Source organism: Corvus brachyrhynchos, unplaced genomic scaffold (genome assembly GCF_000691975.1).
Source record: "Corvus brachyrhynchos isolate BGI_N302 unplaced genomic scaffold, ASM69197v1 scaffold70, whole genome shotgun sequence".
NCBI lineage: Eukaryota > Metazoa > Chordata > Aves > Passeriformes > Corvidae > Corvus > Corvus brachyrhynchos.
In genome coordinates this window covers 388,677-409,260 of record NW_008236217.1, presented here as the reverse complement: position 1 = coordinate 409,260, position 20,584 = coordinate 388,677, and the positions used below count along the sequence as shown (strand labels likewise).

The following is a 20,584-nucleotide window of genomic DNA, read 5'->3' as shown; positions in this document are numbered from 1 at the left end:
CAATAGTTGCTTCTGGCTCTAGGATTCACAGAGCTGTAAATGCCATGTGGTGAGTGTAGCTGCAGGGCCTGTCTGTGTGGACTCAGTTGTCCAACATAGGAGTTACTCAGCAGTAGTATTTCAGTTTCTACTTAATCTTTGCTTCCCTAGCCTTTTGTAGATAAGTTGGCATTTTCCACTTAAAATTCAGTGTTTGATACAAAAGGCAGTCACACATCTCAGGGTTTGTTTTTTGTTAAGTGCTGAAATGAATAATGAATTGAAGGCAGAACAAAAAAGAATAACAGATCATTAGTAAGAGTGAAGCTGAGCATAGCAGTGTGATTTCTGGTTTTGTAAGTCTATTCTACAAAAACTTAGCACAGTGGTTTAGAAATACAGTTTTTGCTAATATACCATTTTTATGCCAGTTTCTCCAGCAAAGTAATACTCGCTGTTTTAGACCTGTATCAGCAGACCATGCAAAAATCAAGACATCACTGTGAGAGCTTTAAAAATATATGTTTCTAATTAACATGTGCTGACAATTTGCTGCTGATTTCAGTGGGGGTGGGATTTAATTCCAGACATATGATTTTCACCATGCCTCAACCAAAAATTTGATTAAATTTGCAATTTTCCTAACAAATAAATTAGCAAAAAATGAGTAATATTTTAATTTCCTCTTTCAGGCAAAGAGCAGACCTTGCTTCAGAAGGATTATGAGTCTGCCTCTCTGACAGAAGTCCGTGCCATGTTAAGGAAACATGAAGCTTTTGAGAGTGATTTGGCTGCTCACCAGGACAGGGTGGAACAGATCGCTGCCATTGCCCAGGAGCTGAAGTATGTTCCATTTAAAGGCTTGCAGCTGCTGACATTTAACTTTGCGATAAACTCTTTCCAATGAATTTGATAGTGTCATAGGTACCAACGTAGGAATTCCAGACATAGCTTCATAAGTATATTATCTGAGCTGGTCACTGAGACCTTTCCCTCTTCCCCCCCTTACCCCCAACCAAATATAGATATTCAACTGACCAAAATTATTTGAAAACAAACATTTTCAACTTGACTTCACAGTAATCTTTTAGCATTAACTCTACCCATTGTGGGTTGATGGGAATCCTGGAGGTGTTTATTTCTCAGTTCATGGTCTGCTGAGAGGTACTGGCTATGAGTTGTTTAACTTAGAAAATATTTTCATTTACACAAATTACAGATCAAGTATCTTCACAAGTATATTGGTCCTTTCGAAAGGCTTCACATCCCTATATTATCTCCATAATAGTGGGTAATGCACTGACTTTCCTGCAGATTTAATTGTCTCTAATATGCTTATTTTCACAACTTCTTGATATTATATTTGGAAGTGCCCTTGTCTTCATTTTACAGAAGGGACAGTGGGGCATATGGAAACTAAGTAACTTGCTCAGGGTTGCACAAGGAATCAAGCACACACAAGGCTCTCCTATAGGAGAGGTAGAGTTTTCATCCACAGTTCCATCAATTTAGCCACTGATGCTTGCTCAGCCAGCGTACTATGCCCAGAGAAAACACAGCCAAAGCTGAGAACTGCTCTGCAACACATTTAGGCTACATCTGTGTTGTTGACATCAGCTGCATAGGTCAGCAATGTGAAGAGTCAAGGCTCTGGACTGACCCCTTATGGCAGCAAAGTCCTGAGTGTTGTTCAAGTTAGTGTGGCTAAACTCTGTCCCTGTTGGTGGAGCTTGCTTTTGTTTGTGGGAAGGTTGTTAATTCACCTGTGTGAAGCACAGTTCTGTGAGCTCTGCCTGCACTGATAGGACTGTAGCATTACGTACCTGTTTGGGTAAAGCCATCTTGGTGTTAACACCAAGGTAAGCACATTTGATTTTATCACCTTATGCAGTTAATTGCAGAGGCTTTGTGCTGTAAATCAGTGGTGCCACTCCTGGTCTTGGCAGTTTGGCACTCACTGTATAAATCTGTAAAGCCAACAGGAGCAAATGTGTAGTAGTGGTTGAAACAGCAGCCAAGATCAAAATTCTCAGATTCCTGCCCTTGGCTTCAGCTCTCCAAGTTTCAGTTTCTCACCTTGAACAGGCAGAACAGTTACTGCTCAGAAATCAAGTCTTAGAAACATGCCCTTTTGTCACTTTGTGAAGGACCATGACTCATGAACAGCTCCATATTCATTAATGATTTAAAAATCAGAGACTTGTCTAAAAATGCAGTTCATACCTGATAGTAGCATCACTTACAGGAATTGTGTAATTCAAATGGATTGAAAAGAAAAAGCCCATCTTCAAGATAATTTAAAGAAAGAAAAGTAAATCACAGTGGGCAGAGTAAGTACTGTGTTTTGGTTAATGTGAAAGAAATCTGAAAAAAATACAGAGAATGGAGACTGCCCTGAATATGTGAGCCTATGAAACACCTCCTAGCATGCCTTGATCTCTGTGGAATTATTTCATAGAATGGCTCGAGTTGAAAGGGACCTTAATGACCATTTAGTTCCAAGACCCCTACCATGGACAAGGACATCTTCCGCTAGATAACGTTCAAAGCCCCATACAACCTCGCCTTGAACACCTCCAGGGATGGGGCATCCACAGCTTCTCTGGGCAACTTGTTCCAGCGCCTTAGCACCCTCACAGTAAAGAATTTCTGCCTAATATCCAGTCTAAACCTGCCCTCTTGCTGTTTAAAGCCATTCCCCCTTGTCCTCATTAAAAGTTCCTCTCCAGCTCTCTTTTAAGTCCCCTTTAGGCACTGGAAGGCTGCTATAAGGTCTCCCCAAAACCTCCTCTTCTATAGACTGGGCAGCCCCAAGTCTCTCAGCCTGTCTTCCTGGGACAGATGCTCCACCCCTCTGATCATCTTTGTGTCCCTTCTCTGGACCCACTCCAACAGGTCCATGTCTTTTGTGGAGGCCCCAGAGCTGGCTGCAGGGTTCCAGGTGGGGTATCACCAGAGCAGAGCAGAGGGGCAGAATCCCCTCCCTGGCCCTGCTGGCCACGCTGCTTTGGATGCAGCCCAGGACACGTTTGGCTTTTTGGGCTGCAAGTGCACATTGCTGCGTCATATTTAGCTTCTTGTCAACCAACATCCTCAAGTCCTTCCCCCCAGGACTGCTCTCAATCCATTCTCTACCCAGCCTGTATTTCTGCTTGGGATTGCCCCTGAGATTTGCTTCTCTTTATACTAAAGAAAGTTTCTGTAACACCTAATCATTGCTAATTCAGATTCAGCTTTATGAATTATGTGAAAGTTTGGGAATGTAGTATACACAGCACAGCATCTGCTTACCAGTGTTTTGAACCCTCTGTCCTTTACCTCTGGTGACGTCAATGAACACGGTATCCTGTCTATTTTGAGATTGTCTCTTCTCAGTTGTTTCAGTAATTTGCTGTGTGAAGTTGAACAAGTTATTTGTGGCCTGGGCTGCGAAGGTGCTGAAAGCTGATTGCATTTAGAGATGCTCTAATTTGACTTCTCTGCTTCTCCATACAATGGGGCTATCAGTGCCTGATTTTCACTGTGACTTTGTAGCTCAGTTAGGCTTAATGCCCATGGAGAATACTGAATGAAAGGTCATAAAGGTCAGGTTTTATCACTGGCTGCAAGCAAATGGACACCTTCTGTCTAAATACTGATTTTAATTATATGTAATTCCTCGCACAATAAAACTATGGAGGAAAATGCTAATTTCTTTCTTAATCCATATTTTTAAAGAAGGATCAATGTCTGAATGCTAAGAAATGTGCATCTGATACAAAACCTGTTGAAGTCCATGTGGGTATTTCTTTCTTGATTTTTGCTTATTTGTTTGGTTGGTGGGTTGGTTGGTTTTTTTCTCATCACTGGAGCAGGCCCTTACAGAAACCATCATCATCTGTGTCTACATTCCAAGTCAGTCCACCTCCATGTTTTGTTTTAGTCAATCTCTTGCATGCCTAATGTTGCAAATTTCAAAAGAGAACTGTTGCTGTATGACCTTGAACTCTACTAGTTACAGTTTCCTGTCTGATCTGGTATTTTCTGCTGCAGCAGCTCAGTCCACTTTGTGCTTAAGGTTAAAGTTGCTACAAGCTTGTTGATTGTTGCTATTTAGATAGAGGATTTATGTTGGTATGCAAGCAGGTGATTCCAGCCAGGATGCTGCTATAAGATTGTTGTGTTCCCAGCCTGTATAGACTTAGATATTCTTTGGCAAAGAGGCATGACAGGGCTTGGATAGGGCTTTATACAAAGCTGAAGGGGGACAGGCATTTCTAAATTCAGATTTGCCATTTATGACATAACAAATGCTAACTTGAGTGAGCTGTACTATGAAAACCCATACTAATTTATGATCTTATGTGCTCATTTCAATGTTTCCAATCATCAAGGCAAAATTTTTGTAATGTAATTTCTTGTATATCCATCACTTCTAATGTACTGATTTCCAGCCAAGGAGACCATTATCTGTAACACTGATTTGAGAGTCATCTTGATTCTGGAGACCTGGGTTCAAACTGTGCTTACATGCATGGTTAACATGAACCTTGTTCTGAAGCACTGCTAAAACATGTTGCTCAGCAGGTTATTTTTGTAGCACTATCACTGTTCCTAAAGTGAGCTCATACTTAAGTGCTTCTCTGGATCAGGTCAAAATGTCAGTAAATTTTAAATTTTGGACAGGTAAGATTGAATTACTTGTAAGATCAATAGCGATAACTTAATAATTTTAAATTCCAAAGGCTGTAGGTTTCAAATGGCCAAACAAATAGAAAGACTGTTATCTTAGAAGGTCTGTAACACAGGAGAAGCTGTATTTCATGCAATGCAAAGCACAAATTTTAACAAAATGTAAATGTAGTCTCTTCAATGTTGGGGAAGATACAAAAATTAATAGGACAGGGAATGTAAGCCTGTGCTCTATTTCCAAGTAGTTAATATTTGATGAGTTATTACTTCTTCTGCTCCTGCTTTGAGCAGAAAAATGTTCTTTGATACCTACAATACACTTACTTGAAGTAAACAACAGCAGGCCCAGAAAGGTAGTGGAGCTACATTGTTTAATGCCACTTGGTAAACTAACTTAGGATTTTTGACCCACGGGTGCCCTTTTAAAAAGTTGTTTTGATATTATTCTTCTACGTATTTGTCCACAGCATATATACCTGGAAGGAACAGGATAGTAGAGATCTTACGGGGAATGATGGAATCTCCCTGGCAGAGCTTGTGGAGGAGGGTGGCATATCACCTTCCAGCACTTTGACCACAGCTGGTACAATCAGTCCCTCACTTTCATGGAAGGACACCTGCCCTTACTCTAATTGACAAAAGGAGATAAGTGGTCCATTGAACCAAAAATAAAATTTGCTCACTCAGGAACAAAATCTAATAATCTTAATATGCTATAATGAAAAAAACCCCAATTTTCAGCCAAAACCTCATAACAGCAAAATAAATCTCAGCCTGTTTCATCCAAGACTCTATGCTCCTGACTTAAAATTTCTTAGCAGATAGGTGGCTTTTGTTGCGTCCCTTGAAGGCTAATGAAAGGGCTTCCAAGAAGTTCCTTAACTTTTGAGTTAAGGAACCCTTGTACAGTATGACTTGCTGGCAGCTTTCTCCTTACATACAAGAGTTTACTTTCACAATTTTGGGTTGTTTTTGTTATTTTTAAAAATGGTTAGGAGAATTGGATTAGAGAATACCTAGGCAAACTTGACATCTACAAGTCCATGGGCTCTGATGGGCTGCATCCATGAGTGCTAAAAGAACTGTAGGATACCATAGTGATGCTGCTCACAATCATCTTTGAAAGGCCAAGGCAGTCAGGAGAGGTGCCTGAGGACTGGAAAAAGCAAATGTCACCCCAGTCTTCACAAAGCGTAAGAAGGAGAACTCAGGGAACTACCAGCCAGTAGTTCCAGCATCATCTCAATCCCTGGAAAAGTGATGGAGTGTCTGATTCTGGAGGCCATCTCAAGCCACAGGGAAGACGAGAAGGTGATCAGGAGTAGTCAGGTAAATCACACTTGACCAACCTAATTGCCTTCTAGTGTGAAACAACTACCTGTATAGATGAGGGAAGAGCAGAGGATATTGTCTACCTCGATTTCAGCTAGGCTTTCAACACTGTCTCTCCCAGCATCTTCACAGGCAAAGTCAGGAAGCGTGGGCTGGATGAGTGGACAGAGAGGTGGATTCAGAACTGGCTGAATGGCAGATCCCAGAGGATCGTACCCAGTGCACATGGTCAAGTTGGAGGCCTGTCACTTGTGGTGTCCCCCAAGGTTCAGTGCTGGGCCCAGTGTTGCTCACCTTGTTCATCAATGATGCAGATGGAGGGGTAGATGCCTCCTCAGCAGGTCCACTGACAACACGAAGCAGGGAGGAGGGGCCAATACCCCAGAGGAGCTGTGCAGCCCTTCAGAATGACCTTGACAGGTTGGAGAGATGGGCAGAGAAGAACTGGCTGAAATTCAACAAAGGCATGTGCAGGGTCCTGCACCTGGGGAGGAATAACCCCTGCACCAGCACTCCCCAGGCTTGATCCTGGTGGACAACAAACTGGCCAAGAGCCAGCAGTGCTCTCGTGGCCAAGAAGGACTGGGATGCGTTAGGAAGAGCATTCCCAGCAGGTCAAGGGAGCTGATCCTGCCCCTCTACTCAGCCCTGGTAAGGTCACATCTGGAGTGCTGTGTGCAGTCCTGGGCTCCTCAGTACAAGAGAGACATGGAACTCCTGCAGCAGGTCCAGCAGAGGGATACAGAGATGATGAGGGGACTAGAACATCTCTCTTATGAGGAAAGGCTGAGGGAGCTGGGCCTGTTCAGCCTCAAGAAGAGATGACTGAGAAGGGACCTTATCAATGTCTATCAGTATCTAAAGAGAGGGTGCCAAGAGGATGGAGCCAGGCTCTTCTCAGTGGGGCCGAGCAATAGGACAAGAGGCAATGGGCAGAAACTGATGCACAGGAAATTCCATCTGAATATGAGGAAGAACTTCTTTACTGTGAGGGTGACTGAGCAGTGGAGCAGATTGTCTGGAGAGGTTGTGGAGTCTTGCTCACTGGAGATATTTAAGAACTGCCTGGCCTCAATCCTGTGCCATGTGCTCTAGGATGACCCTGCTTGAGCAGGGAGGTTGGACCAGATGACCTGTGGTCCCTTCCAACCTGACCTACTCTGTGATTCTGTGATTTTGTGATTCTGTTATGGTATTTTTTTTTTCACCTGTTTTACCGTTCTTCACTTTCAACACTTTCAATTGATTGCAGCACATCTGAAGCTTCTTTTAAACAGAATGCTTCTCATACTTCTCAGGTTTATCCCAAACCAGATTGCTCTGACTGGGCTTAGAAGAGGAAACATGAATACTGCCCCTGGCCTACAGAGCTTCTGGCTTCCGGCCTCTGGCTTCACAGAGGAAAGCTGCCTTTTCTCATTTTGTTCTCTGATTCTCTGTGTTACTGGCAGTGTGATCTGTACATTCCTCTTGCCAATTGCCTAGAGAAGAATGCTCAAAAAAGGGGGAATAAATTCTATCTGCATTTACTGTCTTGTTCAAGCCTCAAAGTAAATCTTAGATTCATATTGCCACGTGTCATGTATTTACAGTCTCTGCAACGTTTAGTACTGGGCAGAGTGTTCTCGAGGAGAAGCCAAGAGCTAAACTCAGTGGATGGTAATACACCAATAAAAGTGAGTTTCCAAAGTGTCAAGCACAGGTACTATGGATGGCTATCATCTGCCACTGAGATCGAAAGTTCAGTTTGAAGCAGACTCCGTGCAGAATCTCAGGACAGAGCCTTAAAAATTTATTCCAGTCTCAGGCAGAATAGTAAATTGCTTCCTGTCAGGATAATATCAGCCTATGAAGCAGGTGAAAAAGCAATGGTAACTGCTATCCTTTGTGAATGCACTGATTCATGCTGGTGGCATATGTGGGTCTGGAGATCCCTGTTCTCTGAACCAGCCAGTTCTGGGTTGTAGATCTGTGAGGAGCTCCTGGAGAGGAAGACAAAAATTGTTCTCTGAGCCCCAGATCTGGGCAGCCCCTATTAGTATTGCCAGGCTTGTGAGAGGTTATGCTTTGAATCCAACCTGATGTATCTTTCTCAGTTACATAATTTCAAAGCATATAAGGAAAGGATCATTGGATTATTCAAAACAAAATGGATATTTCAGGCCAATTAATTTAACACCAATCTTGGCAAACCTGATAAAGACCAAGACTGAAGCATTCTGGCCATCAGGGGTCGAATTGCTTGTGTCACAGGAATAGCTAAGACAAAGATACTTGGACACCTTAATTGTCTTTAATACCTGGATGTCAGTTGATTTTTCTCAGAGCAGAGGAGATTGATGCTGTTCCCGTGCTGTGCTTCTCAAACTGCTGAATGCCTAAACACAATGTCCATACTGCAACACTTGCTTACCTTAGGAGAAATATTGCAAAAAAGAGGGGAAGAATTGTTGAGGGCCAGTGGAAGTGTGGACAGTGCAACTGCTCCTGTCTTTCAAAAAGTCACACAGATTTTTGTCTTTGCTCTTTCTTAGTGAACTGGACTACCATGATGCTGCAAGTGTCAATGATAGATGTCAAAAGATATGTGACCAATGGGACAGCCTGGGAACACTCACTCAGAAAAGGAGAGAGGCACTGGAGGTAAACCATGTAACAAGGATCAGCAGCTCAGCTGAGGCAGGGAGAGGGAAATGAACCATTTATTTCAGATCTGGAAATGTTGCCACTGAGCATCCACTTTGGAATCCAAATAGCAATAAACCCTTTCCTCAGACCTCCATTTCATTTTGGTGTGGTTACTTTTGCAAACAGACTGAATTGCTCAGAGTAGACTTGACAGTACTGAGCTCCCAGGGATAGTTCTAAAGCAGCAACAAATGGCATGTGGTTTGTAGCACCTCTCTGTGGGAATCCGATGTCCAGCAAGGCTAAAAAAAGCTGTTGGTTAGTTGCCTTTTCATACTAGCCTGAATTTGCAGTCTTGCATACTTGTCTGTCCAGCAGTAGGTTAATTTTTGGTAGTGAGTATTCCAAAGCACTGAGATACTTTGCAAAGCCTTGTTCCTTAGGAAAAGAGGAAGTCACACACATAAATGCCAAGGTGGGAAATATATGTGTAATTCTTCCTTTTTGTACTTACAAGAAATTACTAAATCAAAATTATCAGATTTTAATTCACTTTCAGTTAGGTCCCAATAACAAAAATACTTAAAATATCAATAGTTATACTTCAAAGGCATACACCCACCCCTTTTAATGTGTTGGATATGAGAGTACTTTTACTGCAATTAGACCAAATGCCTTGAGTGAGAATCCTTAAAGCAGGTGGTGAAATCAATCAGTGCAATCAAATGATTTTGAAAAGATGAGGCATGACTTTGTATATGGGTGGGTATGTGCATGGAGCTAGATCTTGCCCTAATAACAAAAGAATGCACTTTTCCCAACCTGTACAGAGGACAGAGAAATTGCTCGAAACAATTGATCAGCTTCACCTGGAGTTTGCCAAAAGAGCTGCTCCTTTCAACAACTGGATGGAAGGTGCTATGGAAGACCTACAGGACATGTTTATTGTTCATAGCATAGAGGAAATTCAGGTAAATGGTTATCTGGGGGTTTTTTGGATTAAAGTCATAGGGAAAACAAGAAAGGAAGATTTTCCTCCTGGGAAAGTAAAATACATATAAGAAACCCCCCAATATCTGTCTTAATGTTTGCTTTGTGATAGGCCATGTCTATTCTGTTGCAACTAGGTTTCTTTGTTGGTATGAAAGCATATTCCAGAGATTATGGAAAAAGTGGTGGTCCTGATAAAACCAATGAGGGCTGTTACATGAATGTATCTAAATGTACTATTTCCTGTATCTATACCCAGTAGCCAGGATGTTTGAGAGCCTGAGAGAGGAGCTGTGCTTATTTACAGCAGATCTTCCAGATGTTGGATGAAATGTTAAAGTTTTCATGCTTTCCCTCTCTGTTTCTGATTTTAGAGTTTAATCTCTGCACATGATCAATTTAAAGCTACTTTGCCAGAGGCAGATGGTGAACGACAGGCCATCCTATCAATCCAGAATGAAGTTGAAAAAGTCATCCAGAGTTACAGCATGAGAATAAGTGCAACCAATCCTTACAGCACTGTTACAGTTGAAGAGATTCGTAGCAAGTGGGAAAAGGTAATGTATTGCTAAATTGCTAAATACGAAAAGGACACTGTAACACAGTATTCCAGTTTAGAAATACTGAGAATATTCAGAGAACTTTACAATAAATCTCTAAATTATTCTAGATCATCAGATGGCAGAATGAATTTCTAAAGTACCTTATGATCTCCCATATGTTTGCCAGGCCTGCTTCAAAATATCCTTTGCTCCCGTCATGCAATATTACCTGTGTCCTCTTTGGCTTTCTGCCAGGGCAAGAGAAGCATGTGTTGAGGCTAGTGCAGAGCTGGTGCCTGGCCAGAGGTGCTGTTAAAAGAACAGAAAATGATTGTATTCTTTCTCTTAGTATAAAGAGTAATTTTTTGTGTTTCTTCTACCCAGATGCTGCTTTTCAAAAATGTATAAAATCAGCATCTTTGGGGCCATTAATATTTCTTTCCAATTAGATTAAAATTGGCATTAGCAGCTGAAAAGTACTGGGAAGGGATTAAAGAGAGGCTCCTAAAGCAATCACACCAACTTTGTTTCATTAGGAACCAAGACAGATAAAAAGCTACAGGTAAATGATTGTGTAAAATGTAGAATTAGAAAAACTTACGTGGACAAGAACACACCCTCAATGGGTTATAATAACCAAGCAGTAATGACTCAGTTTAGAATCTCCCTGGCCAATTCAGAAGGGTAAGCCAAACAAAAGCATTTGCAATGAATTAGAGACCTTCAGATGTGCATGATGGGCAGAACATATCTCATGTTATCCTATTGTACAGATGTGCTCAAATAAAATGTTTTGCACTGACTGTTCTTAGAACAATTACTTAGAGATTGAAAAATCACCTTTGTTTTTCAAAAGGAAAACAAAGCAACTGCTCTTAGAGCAGTTAAAGTGAAATAATCGTCTCGAATCCAGACAGAGGTGAGAATTTCTTCTCTCTGCATGTCAGTCTCTCTGGTCAGGCTGCCCAAGGCCATGTTACAAATTTCTTATGTTAGCATGGAAGTTGTAACTAAAATAGTGATCATTCTGGCTTGTCCTTCTGATATTGGCCTTCAGACCAATAATGAAAATTAGCAGCTGTAGACTTATTTGTTCCATTTGTTTTTAAACTATTCAGCTGCGCCTACTCACCTTTAGTGCTTTCCCACTGTAACAGGTGAAGCAGCTGGTGCCTCAGAGGGATCAATCCTTGCAGGAGGAATTAGCCCGCCAGCACGCCAACGAGCGCCTGCGCCGCCAGTTTGCTGCTCAGGCCAATGTCATTGGGCCATGGATCCAGACCAAGATGGAGGTGAGTGTGCATGTTCCTCATGCAGAAGCTGAGGAACAAAGTGATTTATAATTTTTTTATCTCTACTTTATATACAGGGCAACAGCAAAATCAATGACAGTTCACCAGCTGTTTGATCCTAAACTATTTAGCACCTGTTAAGATTGTTCTTGAAACTGTGGGACCTTGTACAAGTGGTACCTTGATGGTGACTAGGAGATTCAGCTTTGAAAAATTAATCACTAAACAATTACTGTTTAACTTCTGCTTTTTGTAGAAAAGATACCAGGTTCACTGGGGTTTCAATACTAATTCCAGATATAAATGTGACACGTTTCTTTTGAAATGTGTTTTCTAAAGTAAAATTTCTCATCTCCACTGTATGAAGGTTTTATCACTACTGCTTCTTAGTATAAAAATACAACATATTTATGTGAACATTGGTCCAATTAGCACATCTGAAGCTTAAATTCTGTGGGACTGGGGGGTGTCTTTGTTTCTTTTGACAGGAAATCGCCCGCAGTTCTATTGAAATGACAGGGCCTTTGGAGGACCAGATGAATCAGCTGAAGCAATATGAGCAAAATATCATTAATTATAAACACAATATTGACAAACTGGAAGGAGATCATCAGCTTATACAAGAAGCCCTGGTGTTTGACAATAAGCACACCAACTATACCATGGAGGTAGCCATTTACTCCCTTTTGTATTTATTAGTTTATTCTGTCCTCTTGTGCTGTGTCAGTACCTTCCTGGATTTAAAGAGACTGCCACAGAAGATGGAATTCGGCAAGCTTTCTGATAATCTCATAAGACTTGTTTAATTTTCATTTATTTTCACTTTTAGTGAAGAAGTACCCATTTAGAAACCAGCTTCGTATTTTTCTGAAGGCCATTTGTATTTTTAGTGATCCTTGGTCATGATACAGAGTTAGTGGTATGGCAAAAAGTATCACATAAATATTTCGAGCTGATTTTTTTCTTACTGTACTTTTTGTACTCTAAAAAGAATACATTTGATTCTGTAATAACTTGGTATTTTCTCTCTCATAGCACATCCGTGTTGGATGGGAGCTCCTACTTACCACCATTGCTCGAACTATCAATGAGGTTGAGACTCAGATCCTCACAAGAGATGCCAAGGGTATCACCCAGGAACAAATGAATGACTTCAGAGCATCGTTCAATCATTTTGACAGGGTACAGTACTCCTGCTTTTTCTCAACTAGCAATATTTATTCTTCCCAGAAGCAAGGTTCTTCTCATTCCAAACGTAAGCCTTTTAAAAAACCTGCAAATGCAGTAGCAATGGACTCTTTTTAAAAGAGAAAAAAAGATCAGTTAAGGAAGAATTTACAGCCTCATAAAGTCATAGGATGGCTTGGGTTGTAAGGGACTTTAAAGGTCATCCAGTTCCACTCTCCCCACCCTGGGCAGGGTTGCGATCCACTAGATCACATTGCTCAGGGCCCTAGTCTAGTAGCATTGTACACATAAATTAAAGATGAATTTTTGCTTTTTAAATGTAATGCAGAATTATAGCTCTGCTAATATGGTTTAGTATTTTTTCAAATAATAAGCAGAACTGCATAAATCTGTGTGTTTTGGAAAATAACATGGCCCTTTATTTTAAGACAGTACAGCATGTTCTAAGTACTTGCTGTTGCTTCCAAGTCATTACATTCAGCTGTAATCTGTATTACAGAGGCTTTTTTCCCCTTTGAATCACAACTTGTCTCCCTAGAAATATATTTGTAGGGAATATAGTTGGGAATTTACTGTCCAGGAATATCCTTTGTTTTGCTGGCTGTATGTGGGAAATAAGAGGCTGTTACATTTTTTAGTTATCTAAATATGGATGAATAAAAAAGTAGGAAGGAAAACACTACTGTGAAGAAACTTCACTCACTTCTGTGAGTTATGCAGTATTCATGGACACAGTGTTACAAAGATAACTATTTATAGACACAATAGCAAAATATATGCAGATGGGGATCTGACATTTGCAGTTGGAGATCAATGTGAACATGAGTTAGTTCTGATGGCTCTGTGCTCACACGGACCCACCTCTAAAACCAAGTTCACAGTTCAAATACTGAAAAAGTTTAACATAATGCAGCACCAGTCTGTTGGGTCAGCTCCTTCAAATCATTTCAGGCTACAGCAAAATGCCACTTTCTTTTCACTGTTTGTCCAGCTATACTCAAATTGGTTGCACTTGCACTCGATGTGGATTGGATGCTGACAGTCACAGTTTACTAAATCTTCTTTAGAATACCCCTTACTGTTTAGGAGGAAGACCAGAATTGTCAAACCTCTGTTTTCTGAAGAAACACGCAAGCATAGGGAAGTTTAGCTACACAGGAACTAGGAACGTGTTTTATGGAAAAATCCTAATGTGATTCTAGTATAGCATAATTCTTTTTTGTATTTTCTAAGGAAGCAGAGGATAACATCACAAAAGTGAGATATATTTCCTGGGATGGAAGGAAGTAGCACACCAAATGGCTTTACCAATGCACTGGAGCAGATAATTGAGCAATTAAAGCTATTAAAAGCAGACAGACTACCAGGCCTGGATAAATTACATGCCTGTATTTGAGAGATCTCTCTAAGGGAAACCAGGGACTTCGCCCAAAGATTTGACAGCTCTCTAAAGATGAGGAAGCAAGGTGACTGAATCCAAGTATCTGTTATACAGGATGGCCATTTCTGGCATCCCTGTACCTTTGTAGTGCATAGGTGAGTTCTCTGGCATGCTCGCTGGTGCCTCAGACTGCCTGAGGGGAGAAGCTAAATCCTACACCAACCAGCCCTACTGTTATGGATTTTAGGCTTTGCAGATGCAGTAAAACATTGAGATACCAAGGCATAAAACAGAACAAGGCCTTAGGAAAGGTTGTATGACCTGGAAGAAGGTGGTTGTGTCACACAGCTGCCAGCACACTGGAGATGGGCTACAACAATAATGTGTAACAAAAACTGCGTCCCAGCTCCTAGATTCTTACCTATCCCTGACTGTCTCCTTTCCTCAGGCTATAATGGTTCATGGCTTCAGGCTGTGTCCCTTCTGCCCTGGCTCCTGTTGCAGGAAGCCTGAGTGGCCAGGTCAGAAGCAGAAGGAGACAGGTGCTTCATCTATCATACATCCTCATCTGCTTCTATGGCCTCAACAACCTGGGCCTGGTCTGCAAGTTTAGTTGTAGACCTTGCCTTTCCCCATGACAGATACAATCCAATGGCTTAAAAAAAGAGGTTTGGAAGGATCACATAAGGGAAGGACCATTTTGCAAATGCCCTCTTTAGTATATTTGCCTCAGAATCAGACATGGGAAACAGATCTAGGAGGAGTTTTGCACTGACAGAGTGTAACAAATATTTTCTGTAGCATAATGCAAGTTAAAGAAAAGAAGGTGGTAAGATCTAAACCCACTCAACCATCAAGCCAAGTTTTATGCAGGGAACAGATAGTAGAAACACTGATAAAAGAGAAGTTTATAAGGATTAAATTACACTATTACTTAATAGATAGATGCAACTCAATTTACACAGGCTAAAAGGAGACTTTGAACAAACATGTTGGAGAAAGACAGGCTTGTTTTTCATTTTTCTATCTTTCCTATATCCTTGCACTCTCAAATATTTAGTGTTGGTGAGTAAAGGAAACCCAGGGTGCTTTAGAGTTATTTCAGTGTACCTAAAATAATGGAGACTTTATATTTATTCATCTTTAGATAGAGAAGGCAGTAATGGATTCTTCTATGGTTTTGATTTCCTTAAATAGAAATGAAGATAAAACTGGATTATCTGAACATAAGCACTACCATGAAAAATACTGTCTTCTTCATGTCAGATGGAATTAACAGTATATGTAAAAATTTTGTGGCACTTAGCAGCATTTCTAAATGCCTGATGTAGTTTAAAAATACACTGGAAGGATTGGACTGCTGTTCACAATGATGAATAGCCAGAAAGGATCCCAAAAATTAATACTGTCACTGACAAGGAGGCTTTAAATACACAACAGAATAATTTATGCATGGTATAGCTCTGATTTGTGTGGCATTTCTCCCATTTAAGACATTTCTTAATGTCTGACGGTGGGTGTTGAGGAGGTCAGCAAAGTACTAATATGCAGAGTAGCTCCCTTCCTGATTTTAAACTATGTATTTTGGTATACATAAATCTAACAACTCTTTTTAGAGTGCTTCTAGAAACAACTTCCTTTGCTTATGAATCTGAAAAAGGAACCCCTATCTTCCTCCCTGGGAGAAATATATTAAAAAATTCTTGCAGTGCATGTGAGAATTACAAGGGCAGGAAGAGTTGTGTTTCTTTCAGTGCATCCCCCAGCAGAGATGTGCTGGCACAGAAAGCTTTACAAATCATCCTTGAAAAGGCAAGTGGCAAACATGCTCTCTTCCTTGGGTCATGAGGTAACCTTCTTGGCTCCTGTGTTCCCAACAGGCATGTACATGTGTTGGTGCCCCCGGGGGTTATTCCTGAGGGTGCTGCTGCTTACCCTTGCTTACCACTGCTGCCCTACTTCTAGCTGGAGACTGAGACTGAAGGCACAGTCTAGTTGTAGGGATAAATATAAATCTTTAGCAATGCTGCTATATTTCCTTCCTTAATGTGACTGTATGGAGAAAAAAAGAGAAAGTGGGACACAATGTCTGAATCACAGAAGCAGTTTAGAAGTGTTCAAAATGGTGCATAGCTGAATAATGGTATACAGCCAAATTAGGATACCATACAGATAGGTTGTCAGTCACTGGTTTTGACATCTTTTTATGCAGGGATTCCTTTTTCAGATTCAGTATCTTTAGTAAATTCTAAATAAGATTGCAAAGTATGTGATAAAATATCTGCAGCTGCTCTGCCTGTACTATCTTAATGGCTGTTAACACATTCTACTATTGATTTTTCTGCAAACTACAGATTTCAAGTAGGAGCTCTGCATGCAGAAAAATAGCATCATGCCACCCTATATTTTGCTAACAGAAAAACAACAGCTCCCTATTAAAGGAATCGTGTGTTCAGGCTTATGCAGGTCGATTAGCATTCAGGAAAATTAAGGACATATTTAAGAATGGATTAGTTTGACTCAGAAGTTCACTTGTTTTTTAAGGTCACATATAAATCACAAGGACGAGGAAAAAGATTTCTGGGGACTAATAATGAAACATTAAGGGGATTTTAGTGTTTTGCTTTGTATTGGCAGAAAAAGATGAACAAGGCAAAGTTATTTATATGTGTTAAAAGATTAATTTCAGCTCCTAATGTTGGTCTGCAAACAACAAAAATAAATATCAAGAACCATTTCCAATTACAAAAGCCTTCACATGGGCTTGATCTATGCCTTAATTGCAAAATGCCACTGAATTCGATGAAACTGATATACTGCAAGGCAAAGATGCCTTTTTAGGCAGCATATGATGAAGATTTGAAAATTTCACTACAAGAATGTGAAAACCTGCTATAGCACTTGGCACTACTACTTGGACCCTCACTAGGGAGTCCCACTTAACCATATGACTGTTCTGAGCTCCAGCACAACCACTGCACTTCTCTCCTATAGAAAGTGGTTTCTTGGAAGATGTGCCAGCCTCTCACTCCTGTCTGCCCTTCACTGCTTCAGCTCCTGCTGCTGTGTGTGCCTGGCTGGGGAGCTCCTGCACGCACTGCCCGCTCACCCCACATGTAGTGGGGTGGTAGCTGATGATCCCCTACCAACACCTGCTAGAGGAGATGGAGGGGCAGGATTTGGCTCTTAGCTCCCATTTTTATATCATTTCGTTTGCAGTCACACAGAAGTATCTTTGCCTTTAGAAATAAGGTAAAATGAACTGACTTCACCCCTGGTGGGACCTGCCATAGCCTGTCTCCAGGACAGTTTTTGAAAGTTTCAAACCAGCCTAGATTAACATTTTGAGAATGATAAAATAAGCCATTTTGAATGCTTCGTAACAGGAATTATCATATAAAATGGAAATATTAAAGGATAAAAACTTTACTGTGATTATGGCTTTTAACTAAATGCTGCTCCAGATTTTTAACTTTGCTTTTTTACTGTTCATTGACTTCCCACTGTTATTTTTCATCTTTCCTGTATGGGGCTGGTGGATGTTGATGCACACGGAGTCAATAACAGCATGATATTTTAAAAATGCATGGTGTTATTAACTTACTAAAGCACTACTTTATCCTATTAGTATATTAAATAAGCCCAGTGCATTTGTTAAAACTCCTATAATTTTACCTATGCATAGCTATATAAAAAATTTCAAAAATAAATTATTCATCTAGCAGGCAAATATGTAGCAGACAGAAAACCTTGGATCTTCTCCAAACTGTCTGTAAAATCAATACAGGTAATAATTTTTCATCTTGGAATATTACCTTAATTGTATTTATGTTAACTCACTCTACAGTACCCCTCTGATAGGACACATTTTCTATGAACAGGAAGAAGAAGACAATCCAGTCTGTTTTTAAGAGTTAGCGTGAACTTCTTCACCTGCAAAATAGAAAAAAACCCCAATGTTCCAGTGTGATGTGGTGTTACTAGGAACCATTTAACCTGGAATTCAATGGCACTTTTTTAAAGTCAGTTTTCAAAGCAAAACCTGACTGTATATATTGTTAAAGAAGACAGATAACTGAAAATATGTTGTCTATTACAAATTTATTTTGTACTTATCTCTTTTGAGATATGCTTATTATGTTAAGTAATATTACCAGATCAAGAATGGCGTTAACAGTAATTGAGTGGGGAAAACATGTTTTGCCCAGGTTCAGTGATATTTTTATTGCATCACATACACTGCATGACAACGGAAAAAGAAGGAAGCAAGTAGCAGTTCATAGAATGAAATCTGCCTTGTCAGCAAAGGGGTTTAAAAAAAAAAAAAAGGATGGAAGGAAGCAGAGTTTTAGCTCTGTAGTTGAAGGGAGGACTAAGAAAAAGCCTAAAGCATGAAACTGCAAAATCTGCACACTTTTTAGGTAATTCATTGCATATGTTGACATTACATTTCCATGAAATTCTGTAAGAATATGATTATTAATTTGAGAGTAGAATGTTCTTTACTAACCAACTAACCTGACCTGTGACTTTTCTTTCTTTCCTTTCCCCTTCCCAAATGCATGACCTGTGATGGGATGTTAGGACGAATCTGACAATCTACAGTCTGATGAATTTAAAGCCTGCCTCATCAGTCTAGGACAGGTTGGAAATGACCTGCAGGTAGAGGAAACAGAAATAATTCTGTTTTCAGATGTAACAATAGCCAAAAAGATTGCATGTTTAAACTCCAGTCTGTTGGTCAAAATGCTTTGAAAAGATCCTGCCTCTGGGAAGACAACTGGATTAGATGGACTGTCAGCATCCCTTTGAGCTGTATTTTTCTTTGCATTTTTCAAAGATGTTTCAGTTTGTTTGTTTTACTTGGTTTGAGATATTTTATTTGGACACTACTAGATACCTAGGAGAGCTCCTATGCTTCTTGCACTTAGACTTGTGTCAGTTTTCCTTTCCTCAGACTCAATACAAGTTCTCTTATGCTTTCTCCTAATACAGGATGACACAATTCTCTCGAAGCCACTGCAATGTATCACAGCACAGAGGAAACATTTATTCACCTTCTTACTTTCATGCAATTTAATGTTTACTCAGCTTTGAGTCCAGAATATTGCGGATATATTATTGCCTGGAAAATGACCAACCTCATTTCATATAAGGTCTTCAACTGATCTAAGTCTTGCAGGTCTCATCCTTTAAGTCAGTATGCACATCTCTACTGTAGTCAGGGTCTTGACAGCCTGCAGTCAAAAGGAAAATCCCTGTACTTATATCCCATATTTCAGCAGACTGCTCTCATAATGTATCTCCCTTGACCTTGGAATGAAATATTTGGCTGTTTTTCACAGTACTTTTAGCTGCTAGAGATTCCATGCAGAACGTTTTAGAGACATTTCATATCAGGGAGGCAGCTTGAGCATCCTCTGAATTTGACTAGTTTAGTAACAAACTTTTCTCCTTGCTCTTCTCTTTGTCTTCTCTGGTCGTGTTCTCTGTATTCTTGTCCCATTCATCTCCTCTTCTCCCTTATCGCTCCCCTGACCTTTCCTGATGTTACTTTTTGTGGTCAAAATGTCTCTCTCCTGTGTGTAATATGTTAGTTACTTCTTCCTCTTTTAAAATTGATGATGATTCTGGTGACCTGATCGGGGAACATCAAATGAATACTGTTCATGCACTGAATCCAATATGCCAATGGTCCAAACTCGTCATCTCTCTGGAAATTACCTTGGATTCTTCAAACCCTCCCTTCTGTATTCCTTGCGTTGTTTTGTTCAATAGAGGAAGAATGGATTGATGGACCATGATGATTTCAGAGCTTGCTTAATTTCAATGGGTTATGATTTGGTATGAGCTTTAAGAAACAATGTCAACTGATTCTGCTCACAGCTAAAACATTAACCACAGCAATGCTAAAGTTTATCTAAATAGAGAGAATACTAATGTCATTTACACTAGAGATAGTACTTTGCTTTTTCTATAATTTCAAATTATTAAAAGGGAAGTTAAAAGTAAAGCTAGACACTTGAAAACCATATTCTATGGTCCACTGCATTGCTCTTTGAATTAAGGAAACTTTAAAGTTGAAATTAACAATTATTAAATGAATGTTTTTTTTAATTTATCCTTTTCTACCTGCATGATTGAAGAATTAGTTTGATACTGTTTAATTTTCATAAACTTGCTTTGGGGGTTGCATTTTCCTTGCTTCAATTATTTATTCTAAAAATTTCTTCCAAAATTCACCTTTTTAATGGAAAAGAAAGGGATTATCCTTAGTTAAGCTGTCCTGTATTTGGCATAAATTGTTTCCCTTCTTAGTTCAGTGAGTCTGCAATTACACTGCTTTTTGGACTATTGTTTCACTTCCCTGCGTAATGCCTAAATTACAATGGTTTTAGGATGAGATGGAAAAAGAAGTGTTAAATTAAAGCAAGTTAAACAGGTGTTGTGGGAGGGTGGGAGGGAGAGAAGATGGAGACAGTTAATTGAAAGGTACATATTATGTATTTAGGACAAAGGATACACTTTAAAAAGCACAGTCCTTTTTACAGAAGTGGGGTGGACATTTCAGATGCAGATTT

General features: G+C 40.0%; 1 protein-coding gene across 9 annotated transcripts in view; it reads left to right on the top strand.

Annotated features, from left to right (window-relative positions):
• Nucleotides 1–20,584, top strand: part of ACTN2 (actinin alpha 2) — a 68,891-nt gene that overhangs the window by 45,367 nt on the left and 2,940 nt on the right. For 4 of the 9 annotated variants that reach the window (XM_017745121.1, XM_017745107.1, XM_008643272.2 and 1 more), the window contains exons 12-19: nt 672–822; nt 8,517–8,625; nt 9,441–9,581; nt 9,975–10,157; nt 11,300–11,434; nt 11,923–12,102; nt 12,470–12,616; nt 18,588–18,665. In XM_017745121.1, coding sequence (XP_017600610.1) covers nt 672–822; nt 8,517–8,625; nt 9,441–9,581; nt 9,975–10,157; nt 11,300–11,434; nt 11,923–12,102; nt 12,470–12,616; nt 18,588–18,665 — 1,124 coding nt within the window. Of the gene's footprint in view, nt 1–671; nt 823–8,516; nt 8,626–9,440; nt 9,582–9,974; nt 10,158–11,299; nt 11,435–11,922; nt 12,103–12,469; nt 12,617–18,587; nt 18,666–19,781; nt 19,848–20,584 lie in introns of all 9 variants that reach the window. The other 5 variants (XM_017745144.1, XM_008643270.2, XM_008643269.2 and 2 more) reach the window with 3 other exon arrangements.